This window comes from Corvus moneduloides, chromosome 2 (assembly GCF_009650955.1).
Source record: "Corvus moneduloides isolate bCorMon1 chromosome 2, bCorMon1.pri, whole genome shotgun sequence".
In the NCBI taxonomy this organism is placed as follows: domain Eukaryota; kingdom Metazoa; phylum Chordata; class Aves; order Passeriformes; family Corvidae; genus Corvus; species Corvus moneduloides.
The window spans coordinates 30,280,355-30,295,046 of record NC_045477.1 but is presented as its reverse complement, the minus strand read 5'-3'; the positions used below and the strand labels follow the sequence as shown (position 1 = coordinate 30,295,046).

The following is a 14,692-nucleotide window of genomic DNA, read 5'->3' as shown; positions in this document are numbered from 1 at the left end:
TATTTAGGTTATCCTCAAAAATCCACTATGGTATCTTTGCACAATACTGAAGCACATACTATAGCCCTATCAGTCAGACCTCCACAACAGGTTGTTTTCTGAGCATTTTTTCCTGTTAGTAGCTTAAGCTTGGATACTCTTTCTTCAGAGTTTTAGCATATATAGTTTGGATTTTATTTGTTGCAGAACTTTTAAAATGAAATCATATGTCATGTTTCACTACAACCTGAATCTCCTTGTAATTCATTGTTTGTCAAATTTAATGTGCTGTTTTACTTCCTCTTTGTATCTTTTCTGTTTTCTTTCTCTCTGGTTTTCACACTGCATCGCTCATTAGACCCAATAGGATGACATTTAACCTCACATCCTGCTGCAGCCTTTGGACTTTCTACTGAAGCACTTCAGGGCTTGGCATTGTGCAGTTAATTGTAGATTATTGTCTTTTATTTCAGAGTGTAGAATGTTAGAAATGGAAACTGGATGCAACAGGATCAGAGAAAGAGTATGAGACTCAGAAGGGATTCATGCCAGCAGGACAGCAATTATCTGTGGACTCTGAATTGCTCCCTTTCCTGTACACAGACTTCCTTCCCTATCACTCTTTTTACTTTATTGAGTGAAAAGGAATGTTTGGACTGGGAGTCTATGAAAGTATCTTCCTGGTACTTGCAGAAAGTATTCAGTAGGAGTGGGTTTAAGTGATGTCATTGTGTTTCATTAAACAGGGAATGACCTTTAAGTGACAGAGTGCACACATGAGAGAGGTGGTACTCAAAGGCAGAGCCATTCCAAGTATGATAAATATATTTCTTTCTTCTGAACAGGAGCATGAGGGTCTGCTGTCAAAATGGCAAAACAAAAATTTAGAGAACCTTATTGAGTTGCACAACAAGGCTCCAGTCTGGAATGATGATACTCAATCCTATGTTTTGAACTTCCATGGGAGGGTCACTCAGGCCTCAGTGAAGAACTTCCAGATTGTCCATGACAATGACCGTAAGAGTCTGGTGGAGAGTGTGTGGGACTTACTCAAAAAGGGAGAACCTAATTTATTTCATGAGGGTTGGGAGGAATAGGACACTTTCCTAGAGGAGGGAAACTGGGTAAAGGAATTTAGCTCAGGATTACTGGGGACTTCGGAGTTGTCAGGAAATTATATAAGTCCTCCTTTTTTCTGGGGTGGATGCAGACACTGCTGTCCATAACTGCTGCAATAGAGGGTGCAAATGAAAGCTTCCTGAAGTGAAAGGAAAAGTTTAATGCAGCACCTTCAAGATACGAAGGAATGGTTTGAGCTTTGGTTCTGAGAAGAAAAGTAATCTCTAGAATAGCACAGTTACTCTGGAGGACAGATTCCAAGGCCATTCTGGTGGGAAAGGATGGATACACCAACCACATGTATTTGGGACTGCCAGATGTGTGGGGTTTTTGTGGTTGGGTTTTGTTTGGAGGTTTTTTTGTTGTTGTTGTTGTTGCTGTTTGTTTTTTTTCTTTTGCTTCACTGTGAAATTGTTCATCTCTGAATGTCTTTTCTCCCCAGCTGACTACATCGTGATGCAGTTTGGTCGTGTAGCAGAAGATGTGTTCACTCTGGACTATAATTACCCTCTCTGTGCTCTTCAGGCCTTTGCTATTGGACTCTCCAGCTTTGATAGTAAATTGGTCTGTGAATGAGGGACAACAGACTTGAAACATGGAACTCATTCCCACCCCTACATCTTGTAAGAGTTCCAGGTGTGGCAATGAAGAGGATATTGGAAGGGATATGGAGGACAGACTTCTGCAGGCTTGTAAGAAAACCAATTCCAACCTTCAGAGCATTGCGGGAGTTGACAGTGGACCACCTTGGGGGCAGCCTCTGTACAGATTGTGGAAGAACAAGAAATCTAGGTGATGTTTCTGTCATTGGTGTTGATTCTGCTTTTAGAATCCTTGTTTACAGATGCTGCATGAGAGTGGGCTAAGCCCACTAGTTGGAACTTCTTGCAGCTAGGATTAGAAAAATAATGGCTAAGTGTTAATTTACCTTGAAGATTCCACAAAGCCTGGGAGATGATGGTACTCAAGAGTTCCTAATCAGATTAATACAGAAAAAAAGAGAACAGCTGGAATTAGACATTGGCTCTCATACAACACTTTTACTCTGTGGAATGATTGTCTGCTAAGACTGATACTCCATTTCCCTTTCAGTATTCTAATTATTGTCTATCCCTTGACAGTCTTTTTACCAAATGAAGAACAATCAAATCTCAAACACTCCCTTTTCAGTTGGTGATATTATATGCATTGCTACTTCTGATACTTTTAACCATGTGAAAAATGAGATGGAAGAGATGATAGAAAATTACTAAATTTGGCAGAAGATAGTATTGTAACAATATACAGTACCACTTCTGAAAAGCAGTGCTCTGATTGAATCTAGACTGTAAACTGATCTGAAATAATTCTTAATTTCCCCATTGTTCATGAAATTTGCTATGTTTTTAGGTATAAGTTTGTGACCAATTTTATTTTTTTTAACATGAGATCATCTCAAGGCATGACATATTAAAGTAGATTTTATAGAAATAATTTTAACCTGACTGTAAGAAGGAGTTACCTCAAAAAGAGATTACAGGTATTTTCAAAGGCAAAGGTAAGTTTCATGTAATTGTACCGCGAGGCTTTGCAATTTTCATACTGGATGTACAGTGTGGAGACTGTGTCACAGCATGGAACACTTCTTGATTCATGTGGCCTTAACTCATCAGAGTGGATGGCAGCACAGTGTGACCTGGAGGCCTCAGTGCACACATCTTCTGTGTACTGAAGCAGAGAATGGTTACTGTCTTGCCCGCTTCTTGCCTATTACACATATTCACGATGGTCTTGGAAAAGTCTGTCCCTCTACTGAGACAAGAATTAGGTGTTCTCCAGCTTTGGATATTGTCCTTGTCAGCAGACTAACTCTGTTTCAAGCTGCAAAGAGCAGATATATTGCTTTTGGTCTCTGGAGTCTTTGCAGTGGTAGATATCACTTGCTCTTTCAAATTAACAAAACTTTGTCAAGACGTTTTCTGATACTGCCAGAAAGAATAATGATCGTAATCATGTGTAAACGCTGTATGTAACTGTAAAATATGAACTGAGGCTGAGAAGTCTGGCTCTTGTATCTCTCAGATGACCATTTTTCAGTAACAACTGAGATATTTTCTTGAGATGATCTTCAGAAATGCAGTCGGTGAAGAGAACTTGAATGCTGATGGATCTGTTTTGTGCCTTTGTGTACTTCCTGCTCATCAGGCTGAGGATGAGACTTGGCAGTGTTTTCCAGCTGTGCTCTTCTGAAGTCTTGGCTGGTGGTTCTGCATTCCCTCTGCCCATCCAGAAAAGGAAGTCAGTTTGTGTACCTGTCTGATTATTTTTCTGAGTAGGAATGTGTGATAGAAATTGCCTTACGTTATTTTGGGATGGCCTGAAGGTAGAATGCTAACTTGTGATTCAAGATGATTTTCTGTGTGCTCAGAAGGCCACAGTAGCATCCCTTTACTTAATTAGGCTTGTCAGCAGTGGCTCTTCAAGCTATTTGTTGACATCAAATGATCCTGTCATGGCCTCTCAGTCAAATTATGCAGACAGAAGAACTGATTCAGTGGTCTTTATCAGATACTGTTTTACATTAATTGTATTTATAACTTTTATATCTAAATGAAAATAAACTAATTTATATATTGAAAAGTCTTTAATTCTAAATGTTTTTTTTTTATTATTTTGTTGTTACTTGTGGGTGTACTTTGTTCCTTCTCTATGACGTATACCTCAGTTTCTTCCTATCTTCTTGAATATCATGTCTTCTTACTCCCTCTTTTCCTTTGTAGTCTTGTTCCTTTCCTTAGTTCTCTTTCTTTGTGGCGTTAGGGTTTTTTTTGCATACATTTAGAAGTCTGGGACTAAATGTAAGGTTAGTCTCTCTAATACTCTCCCCCCCACCATTTTCAGGTCTTACCCTATAGTTCTTGGTTTCTATTTGATTGTTTAAGCTGGTTCCATTTCTCTGTCCCATGTTTTTAATGTTTTTCCCAGCATCCAGTTAGGACAGTTGAGATGGTTCTTACTGCATTTTCCTACCTTCCGCCTGAACCCATTCAACTGCTGAAGTACATGAACATATTTTCCTGAATCAGGTACTGAAGTAATACAAGGCTAGAAAGAACATCAACTTGAAGTGGTTATATTTTCCTATTTCCAGTGAGAGATGTATGAACATCAATAAGAGGAGATACAATGGATCTGATAATCAGAAACTGGCACAGCTCTCAACATGCAAGCCCATTCTTCAAGCACCTCTGTTTTTCCCACTATTTCCATCTAAGCCAAATTAGCCTTAAAAGGGAGAGAAAACTAAGAGAAACATGACTGAGCATTTGTTCTTAACACAGTAACACTAGTTGCATACATGAAAATGTAACATGCTTGAAATACCAGAGAGATCTTAAAGAAGCATATTAAATGGTTAAATTTGAGTCCTAAAGGCAGGCCTAGCAGATGGAAACGCCTTCTAGGCTGCTATAGGCTCTTTGGCTCACAAACAAAAGACAGTGAATGAGTTCTTGCTCTTTTAGGGCTGAGTCTCACTCTCATTGAGGTTTTGCTGCTGAATTTGGTAGCAGTAGGACAGGAGGTTTTGTAACTGTTAGCATAATTATTACATTATACTTCACTTAGTGTGCTCCTCTATTTGTTGATATTAACAGTTCTGTAAATCCCTCAGTTGACATTGAATTAGGTTTCCTGTTCCTGGTACAGGAGACAAGCAAAGCCTTCCTTGTGATTTACAAGCTGAGTTAAGAGTTTGTGTGTGGTCCTGTGAAATGGAACTATGGACAGATTCCTACTTTGGCAGAGTCAGGAATCTCATCTTCTCTGCCACAGGATCAAACTGTTGTACCTAGCTGCAGTTTGGAACTAGTTCAGAACTAAGAAAGTCCCTTAAGTAATCCTAGGGCCAAGAGATTTGGCCCAGGGTACAGTTATGAAGAAGAGTAGAAAAGCAACACTGGTGTCAGGCTCCCTTACTTACAGGGAAAACAGCCAGCTACCACTATGAGGTGGCAAGAATTGAAAGCCCTGCCAGGAAAGAAGGCAGAGATCCTGTACCTGTGTTAATTCTTGTATCTCTTGAACTGTACACTCTGTAGTTTCTGTCTTCTCATTGCATCCCTTAACGTGTTCTATATTGAATTATTGTTTCCTCACTGGCAGCTGAAGGTCACGTCTTTTGTTCCAAAATGGGAGAAAAATCCAGAAGCAAACTAACTTCACCAACATGCATTAAGGTAAAGCCTATGGTAACCATAACCTGCTCTGGTAATTTAACATTCAATTTAGAGAATACATAAATGGGTGAATGTATTCCAGAGGCTGGAATTTTTGATAATTTAATTTGATTCAATTAACATCTCCATACAAGGCGACCCATTGCACTCTCTGCAACAATACAGCTGAAAATTCTGGTGAAAACAATGGATTTTTTTTTAAAGCATAATTGAATTGAGCCCTTTATTTATTATAGGGAAAGTAATACTGATTTACTGTGGGGAAAAAAAAAGGCCTTATTTTAAAAGTTGCATAAGAAAATCATTGAGTACAAATAGGGTTGGGGAATTAAGTCTGGTAAGTTTCCCCACCTCTCTCTGCTTTCTGTTCTAAGTAGAATAGTTTGGTTCTGCATTACCTCCAGTAAAAATACCCAGACAACCCACCACTAAAAAACCTGTATACTCCTGAGTGAGTTTCCATCTGCAACTGACTGAAGTCCTGCAAACAATTTGTGTGATGATTCACAGGAAGGAATAGGTTTCAATCCCTTCTCTTTGAGCTGTGTGGATTTGGCAAGGAAACGGGAGCAAAACAGTATGTTAGTCACATAATTATGAGACCTGGCCTAGAATTCCCAGTGAATATATGTGATGAGAAGTGAACTACCTTTCATATACACAGGGGTTTTTATTAAATACATGTGGCTTAATAGAAACAGAGGCTAAATTAATTCATTACAAGGCTTTATATAACAAAAAAAACCACCATCCCCCCCAAATCGTTTCACTGCATTTTGTAACAACATCTTATTTATATTGTATGTACTCTCCATTCCTACAGTTGTATAAGAAAACCTTATTTTTATGAAATTGATAGGTTTTGTCATCTGGTTTCTGAGGCCTTAGGACACATTTAGGACCTGTTTCCAGGTCTCTGCAATTTTCTCTGCAATTTGAAAGAGTTAGGAACTTTTTTAGCTTTGGGTTCTTACAAAAACCCCTCAGTTTCTTCAATATACTGAAGTTTTAAAGAAACCCAGCCTTGTTTTAACTCTTTACAGGCAGTTACATGCACACCAAGCATCTGTGACAAAATCACCTGCTGGAGCCCTGAAAAAGTTCGGTTTGCTGATGTATTTGCATTCCCAGAGCTGCTGTTAGGATGTAGTTACATTTACTAAACTTGCTGGTTTCCTACTGCTCTTGTTTTGGGGATGTGGCTTTCCAACCCTAGTGCAACTCTCAGTCTCATATCAGCATTTTCTAGGGCAGCACAGCACGTTGACATTCCTGTATGAACGGACAGTAAAGGAGCAGCTTCGACGTGAGACGGAGAAAAGCCAGGGGCCGCCGCTTTGTGGGTCGGGGGGTGGGTACTTTGCTGCCCGGGCTGCCCTCGGGAGAACCCTGCTGCCGTGCCGGGCTGGGGCCGTTTGTTTCGCAGCGGCTCCGCGGTGCTGGGTGGAAATCACGGCCCGTCTCTGAGGGGCTCCGCGGCCGCCGGGCCGCGCCTGGCGCGCAGGGGGAGCCCGGGAGCCGCGTCCCTGCCCGGGCGGCGCGGGGCGTCCCTCCCCGGGGCCGGAGCCCCTCACGGGCGCTTGGCCCATCGCCCCTGGGAAAGCACCAGGCAAGCGGCGGCGTTCCCGGGGCTCCAAGGCCGGCCCGTCCGGGCTACGCATTCCAACTTCTCCCGCGCCCCGGCGCCGTGCCTGCTCTCGATTCTTGAAGGCGGCGGCGTCCCGCCCGCTGCCAGCGCTACCGAGCCGCCCCCTTCCCCCGCTCCCGGCCGCCCGCCCGGAGCTTCCTTCCCCCACCCCCGCGGGCCCCTCTTCCGGCCATTGCCCGCGTTCCCTCCGCCCCGGTCACACACGGCCCCCGGCCGGGGATCGCCCGGCCCCGCTGGGTTTTGTTCCCAACTCCGCCTCGGCACTTCTCCCACTGCCCCCCGCCCCCCGCTAGTCCCCTCCCAGCCCCGTCCCAGCCCCTGCCTTAGCCGGCAGTCCCTCCCTCCCTCGGCCGCGTTCATTTCATACCAACTCTCATTCCTCGCATTCCTCACTTCCTCCTTTCAAACTCCAGGGGAAATAAAAACCCTCCCTTTTCCTCCCAAACTCCTGGCCGGCCGCCCCCCCCCCCCCCCCCCGCCCCGCCGCCGCCCGGGCTCGCCGTCCCGCCGGCCGCGCCGCGCTCCTCAGGTGAGTGTGCGCTTTGTGCCTCCGCTCCCGCCGGCCCGGCTGCCCCCCCGCTCCCATCCCATTCCATTCCATCCCATTCCATTCCATCCCATCCCGGCCACCCGCCCGGCCCGGCATTGTTCGCCTCTCCCCGCCGCCGCGGGACCAGCAAGGGGGAGCCCCGCGGGCCCACCCCGGAGCCGCTCCTCGCCAACTTTTTCTTTCTCTGCGACTTGGCGGCGGCGACGATGCTGAGCGGGAGGCTGACCCGCCCGCTCCCCCTGTCCCAGCCCCCGCTCCCACCCCTGCGGGCTCGGGGGTGGGGATCGGGCGGGAGCGAGGGGCAGGCGCGCAGTTACAGCGCTCAGTGCTCTCTTGGCAGAAAGTCCTGGAGCTGAAGGAGGATTTGAAGCCGGTCCCCGCTGTCCCTGCGGATCAGCAGCCGCTCTTGCCTCGCTCAGGTCAGGACACGCTGTCCCATGGTGGCTTTGGCGCGGGGCGAAGGGGCGCGGGTGCCTGCGGGAGACGGGCTGGGAGGGAGGGTTCGGAGCCGCCCGTGGGCGACAGGCGAGGCACAGGCGTACAAAGGAAGCAATGGGAACATCCTCAGTGGAGGCTTCCCCCGCCGGGAAGGGGCTGCCGGCGCTGGCACTTGGGGAACTCGGTCGCTTGCCGCATCGGCTGGAAACTGCAGCGATAATGGGGAGAGGGGGGGGGGGGGGAAAAAAGGGCTTCTGTACGGTTCGTAGAGATGTGCTTGGGGAGAGTGGAGAGGTGGAGCAGGACTTTCTGTAGTAAATTTTAATGTAAATTATAGAAGATGTTTTGGGGAAAATCATAACAATCATAAGGAAGCCTATCTGTGAGAAGGTATGTAGGTTGTTGTAGTGCGTTTACCGAAAGATGAGGAAATGTTTTCCTAGTTCAGTTATTCTGAAATTAAGAGTTGGGTTTTGGTGGCATGCCACAGGAAAGGATTAAAAAAACCCCAGACAAGCCAAACACACAAAAAACCAAACAAAAAGCTTTCCTGAGTAATCTTTTATCTTTTAAACGGAGATAATTCCGTTTAAACAATTTCTGGCATGGGATGCTGAAGATAAGGCTTTTTTGCAGAAGAGGGAAGAAGTGTAACTCAACAGGTTTTAAGAACTTCTGTATTTTATAGCGAACGATCACATATGTTAAAAAAAAAAACCGTAACAAAAACAAACAAAAACTCAGAACTAACCACAACTAATTACCAACTTTGTTTTTGTTTAACCTGGAGTTACTCTCATGTTACTTTCTAACCTTAAGAGTTGAGTTCTGCGATTCCTCTAGAAATAAACAACGCAAAATACTTTTCAAGTGCCGGGGGCTGAGTAGGAGGAAAGGAGATTTAGGGATTGGGTTTATTTTTCTCTTTTCCTGTTACTGGGAACAGGTCGGCTTCCCCAGGACCTGATTGTGGTGTCTGTGTGCAGAGTGAGAGAGCGTTCGTTCACCTGTCTGTCCATCTGTCTGGGTAGATGTGAGAGGTTTTATTGTTCTCCCGCAGAAGGAAGTGGGCAGCAGGACAGGGCAGAGAGTAATGGGGAGGAGCGAGAGGAACAGAACAAGGGGGAAGGCAGAGTGGGTATGTAGCAAGTGCTAGGGCTGGGCTGATGCTGCTGTACAGTCACCTGTGCAATTAAAGCCTTTTGGTTTCGAGAGCATTTTCTCATGACAGAGAAGAGCCTGGGATCGTCCTAGAGTGAATACAGAGCGACTTCTTCATTAGGGCTGCTGCATGCTGAGGGACTGTGGTTTTCTCTGGAACTTGGGTTGGCAGAGTGAAGGGCAGCCAGTCACCTTTTCAGGGTTTTTTTGCAGTGGGTGCAGCCACATTTTCAGGTTTTCCTAAATCCCAGTGGGAATGGCTCCCTCAAACTAGTCTTATCAATCTCTAAACTGGGCTATCAGCTCATTGTTTGTGTCCTCTTGGAGGTGATCCTGGAAGCAAATAAATGTGCGTGAGAATGGTTACCAGGATTTTTCCACTGTCTTGGATCCTGCCACTTCTTTTGGATTTTTAAATTATTGCTACCGATGGTTTTCAAGTATTTTAGGTTATTACTGTGATAAGCATTTTAATGTTGCTATATTATAGAACACCTGTGGGAAAATGGTATGAAAATAGTACTGCCAAGCTTTCAAGAGAAAAAGGGCTCCATGGCACCCTATCTTGCTTGTGGTTTACATAAAATTACAGTTGCTGTTGTTTTTTTTACTCAGGTATTAGTTTTGCACAACACAAGTAGAGTAAGTAGTTTTGAGAGGGTTGCTGAAAAATAGTTTCCAAGAGATGCTGCTTTCATCTCTGTTTGGATGCTCATTCACAGCTTTCCTTCCTTGGTATTATGCGTCATTTTCTGTATCTTTCAGCTCTTGGTTCCATCCCAGCGTAACCCAAGGGGTGGGTCCACAAAGACTTGAGGCTGGCACTGCTGTGGACCTGTCCCCAGAGCCTCAAAGTACCCATTTCCTTACTTGTCACATCTCTGTGCTTTGTCACTGGCAGGGACACTGGCACTGCTGTTCACTGCCCCGGGGCAGGGGGCTGATCCAGAGGAAAAGTAACACTAGCTTTTAGCAAGTTCGTTTTCAGCCACATCTGTTCTCCAGTCGAGTTAATCATACCGTCATGTGCCGGTGTGTCTGGAGAAAGGGGGTGCAGTGACTAGGAGGTGAAGGGTGGGGGAAGAATGGGGACATTTTCTTAATAACATTGCCATTTTTCTCCACCTTAGGTAGTTCCTTGGACCATGTCTACAATAGCTCCTGTGAGAGTGAAATGGTTTTCTGTTTTATCTGACCATGACTGTATCTGAAGAAAGTGAAAATTTAGTATTACCTTTTTGTAAAGATCTATTATACTTTCCCTATAGCTCATGTTTGTCTTTTGTTCATTTGTTTGGTTTGGGGTTTGGCTTGGTTTGGTTCTTCCCTCCCGTGTCCCCAAGCTATGTAGAAGTTTTCTTGGGCAAGTTTTTCATCACCCAATGTACATCAGGAAAGTTTTCTTACTCTACTGCATCAGTTTTTGCCTTGCTGTGTATTTCTCTGAAATGACTGCTTATTATTTCTCTCTGCATTTGCACCTTCTACATTCTTACAAGCTACTAGTGAGGCTATACTAATAATATTTTTCAATTTTCTAGGTCTAATTATTGGAGGTTTTTTGTACTCTTCACTTTCTTCAGTTTATCTGTGGTTTTTTTGTCAGAATGAGATCCAATATTCCACGAGTTGGAGTGATTCATCTCTCTTCATTGCCTTGAAGTGATATCTGAGCCCAGGCAGATTAAAGTCACATTGGTCATTTTGCAGAAGCATTTGCTTTGCAGACAACTCTCTCATTTGTTCAGCATTGTCACTCTTGCCTGTCTTTAGCTCCTGCTTCTGGCAGGGCTTTTTCCTTGATTTTGTCTCTGGGTTTTCTTTGCATTACTTTTTCCACATAGTCCTATTTGTTTCCCTTGCTTCTTTCATTTTCTATTTTACACTAACACCCTTTGAGTTGTTTCCACCCACCGATGTTTGTAAACTTCATGCTGTATCACCTGCAAGTTTCATTAACGTTACCTTGAGTCAGTCTTAGATCTTTATTTAAGATGTCAAAGACAATTGGACTAGAAAAGATCCCTGCAGCAACCCAGTAGATGCCCTCTGTATCTGTTGGTTCTGTTTGTATCTCATCATATATCGTACCTGTATTATATATCACATATATCACTATGCATAGTTTTGAAGCCATTCGTTAATTTTTGAATAATATGATCAGTACTCTCCAATGCCAATCTGAAGTAATTTTTAGCTGTGATTTCTGTACAGAGTAACAAATGCTATTTTAAATCTAAACTTATTTCATTGTGCACTGTGTTCTTTTCATTCTCTACCTTCACAGCATTTCTGTCCTCCTTTGAGGAGCAATCAGGTTTATTAGGATTTACAGTAACGGATGCTGCTCTCTCTCCAACTTCTGCCAACAACCACGCTAAATAAATGCCAGCCTGTTCCTTTGTAGAGCCTTGTAAAAAAGCCATGAGTTGGCATGTGTGGAGCTCCTTACAAGATCTGAGACTAGATTATTAGAAAGAGTTCTTTAGGGTTAGGAGGTGGTGTTTTGAGTTCCTGGGGGGTTTTTTGGGATGGGGGGAGGGTTTGGTAGGTTTTTGGTTTTATTGTTCCTGCCCCATGGGTCCTCTTTTTTTCTGGAGATGATGCAGTCACTCCCCTTTGTTTTTAACACCATATGAATTAGACGTTTTCCTGCTAGGGAGGGGCAGGTTTTCCAGTTCCTGGTGCTACTGGCTGAGTCACTGGCTCTGTTTTTCTGTTCTCTTGTAGGTTTATAATTACCTTGTTCTTACCTTCTTTAGAATGTGATTGCCAAAGGGTAGGTGTTTTACACTCCTGTATTTCTGAGTGCCAGTGGCTTTCAGAGCCTGGGTGCAAGCCTTTGAAACATCTGCTTTGCTATTGCCAGAGAAAATAAATCAGCGTAGCCCTCAAAGTGCCTCCCTTCCAACAGTATGGTAGCTACTAATGACAGATGTCCAGGCATAGTGTAATCTCTTGTAACCTGGAATGCTTTAACTAAGGAGGAAATGTCAGGAGAACACAGAGCAGGTGTGTACTGAAATGGAAAGGGACGATTTGCTGATGTGTCTTAAGTTCATTTTACCTGAGCATACATTGCCACAGCTCATTGAAATAAAGCTCATTGGTACCAGACTAGCAGGACTTAAGCAGGTCTTTTGGTTTGAAAAGCTAGTCAGCTTAGGGGGGAAAAAAAAGGTGTAAAAGAGAGGTTTGTGTAAGAAGATTATATCCAAGCACTCTCACTGCTCTTTGAATTATCTTTATAAAAATAAAATAATAAAATTCTATTTATTTCTCTGCCCCCACTTGTTTGTGAAGGATCTATGTGATCAGAAGAAAATAACTGTGCAGGTGAAACATGTAAATCTCTGCTTTTCTCCACCCAGTATGTGAACTGAAAAATAGAGTAGCAGCATCTTTTTGCAGTGCTTTTGGTCTTAGGTTTTATTTGTAAGAACATGCTTTAAAAACTGGAGTAGTAGAGTCTGTGGTTGGCTGTGTCCCTTTAAGAATCTAGTTTTGCTTGGCTAGCTGCCCTTGTTCTCCTGTAAATTAATCCAGCAGAAGGTATATAACCTGTTGACCTTCCTGGCAAGAAGGGTCTGGAAGGGCAAAGAGATAAATCAAAAGGTTCATGCTTTCCTGTAATATGTGGGGACAAGTTTGTTTTTCAGATTTTGACATTTCTTTTCTTTTTTTTTTTTTTTTTTTTACTGATTCCAGTTTGAGGTTTGGGGTTGTAATTACAGATTCTCATGATTTTCATTTGGTTTCTATGAAATCGTTCTGTGTTCAGCAGGTTGGAGATGGCGGCATGTTTATGCCACATTTAGAGAGAGGAAAGAGTTTGAACTCAAAATTACACTGGTCTGAGTTGAGGGTGGCTTTACTGTCTCGTATCAAACTGGTAGGAGCATTGGAATCTGGTAAAAATGTCTGGTGTGTCCTTGCTAGGAAATTTCAGACTGTTCTTCAGAAAGGTTGACTTTCGCTAGTGTCAGCCTTAAGAACTGAGCGTGTAAGCAGTAAATGTTGACCTGCTGCATGATCCAGATGGGTGGGTACTCCAAACCTGAGCTGGGGTGGTGCCTGAATACCCCAGGAGAGTGCAGCTGGGTTGGTAGCCATGAGGAGGGTTCATTTATGTGATGCAGGTGTTTAATCATGCTTCTTCTTTACTTAGGTATTGCATTATGACAAGCATCAAACCCCTTTAAGCTCATGCCAGACTACTACTAAAATCAAAGCACATGTGTAATTGGTTGACTGAAGGTGGAAAAGTGAAAAGAGCACTGAGCATTTGTCCCGTTTTATATACCTGTTCTGGCTGTTTGTGATTTGCATTTGTCTTGAGCCTTTAGTAGAGGGCTTAGCCCTGACCAGACAGGTCATGCCCGCAACACAGACCACCTGCAAGCACAACAGAAAGGGAAATTTGACTGCATTCATGGGTTGTGTGATCGCTGTCTGTCTATTCTCTTTTAAGTCTCTTAGCCCAGGTTCAGCTATTTCTTTTCTTGGAGACTGACTCTAGTTTTGGAGCTAAACATTTCACTGCTTTGGATGAGATTTGCAAACGTCTGTCTCCTGTCTGAGTTCATGTGCAATTCTGCCATTAGTGTCATGGGAAGCTAAGGATGTCCAAATTGTGAGGCTTTGCTGGAACATCTATCTTTGAGTCCTAGACAAGAGCTTGAAAGATGTCATGAGCAGGAGGCAGGATTAGGAAACAAGAATTTGATTTTGATATCATAAAGTGGGCATTATGGGTCTCAGCTTAGTGTTACTTGTCAGCAAATAGTCAAAAGATACTCTATTTCCAGACAATGTTAAACATGAGCCCCTCTGAAGTTACCACTTGCAATTGCAAATCACTTTTAAAGTTAACCTTTTCTTGTCTTTTTTAACCCTATTCTGATTTTGCCATTGGGTGGTTCAGTTACATCTTTGTGCTATACATTTTTCCATAGGTAAAATGGGGGCTTTTGAGCCTGATGGTGAGATTTTCAGGACAACTGAATTTCAGTGGAATTAGGAGCAAGGAGGTTTTTTTAAGGTTGCGACTGAAGGTTCCCTATCCTTAAATAATTAAGTGAATAATACTCTTTGGGAAAATGCTTGGCTTGATTTATTTCTGTCTCTAGCTTGGTTTGGTAATTCCCAAGTAATTTTAGTCAGTCAATATCTACACTTGTCTGTAAAATGGGACAGTTACAATTTTCCTGTGTTAGCTGACACTACCAATGCTTCTGCGATAGAAAAGGGATGTGATTATCTGACTTCCTCCTGGTTCTTGCTTTCTAACCAGCTCCATGGATAATGACTCCTGGTGACTGCTGCTGCTAGCACGAGGGTGACGAACCATTTTCACCCTGCCACAACCTTCATCTGTTGGGGAAGCTGTGAAACACATGCCACATGTCTTGGAAAGTCAGGGAGAATGGGAGCTCTGGGAACAGTTCCCACATGGGAGATAACAGTGACTCCCCAGGAATTCCACTGTTCCTTTGAGAGCTGGGGCCAGCCCAGTGCGTGGCTCCATCCCAGCACAACCTGGCAGTGTCAATCTCTGCTGCCCTTGCTGGCTCGTTTTTC

The 14,692-nt window shown here is 43.7% G+C and overlaps 2 protein-coding genes across 2 annotated transcripts in view; both read left to right on the top strand.

The window, feature by feature from the left end:
- Positions 1-3,720, top strand: part of TULP3 (TUB like protein 3) — a 32,411-nt gene extending 28,691 nt beyond the window's left edge. The window contains exons 10-11 of the mRNA XM_032098886.1: positions 825-996; positions 1,541-3,720. Coding sequence (XP_031954777.1) covers positions 825-996; positions 1,541-1,674 — 306 coding nt within the window. The 3' untranslated portion in view covers positions 1,675-3,720. The remainder of the gene's footprint in view (positions 1-824; positions 997-1,540) is intronic.
- Positions 3,721-7,829: 4,109 nt separating this feature from the next.
- Positions 7,830-14,692, top strand: part of TEAD4 (TEA domain transcription factor 4) — a 51,024-nt gene continuing 44,161 nt past the window's right edge. Inside the window, exon 1 of the mRNA XM_032098885.1 lies at positions 7,830-7,932. The gene's annotated coding sequence lies outside the window, so the exon portion shown is untranslated. The remainder of the gene's footprint in view (positions 7,933-14,692) is intronic.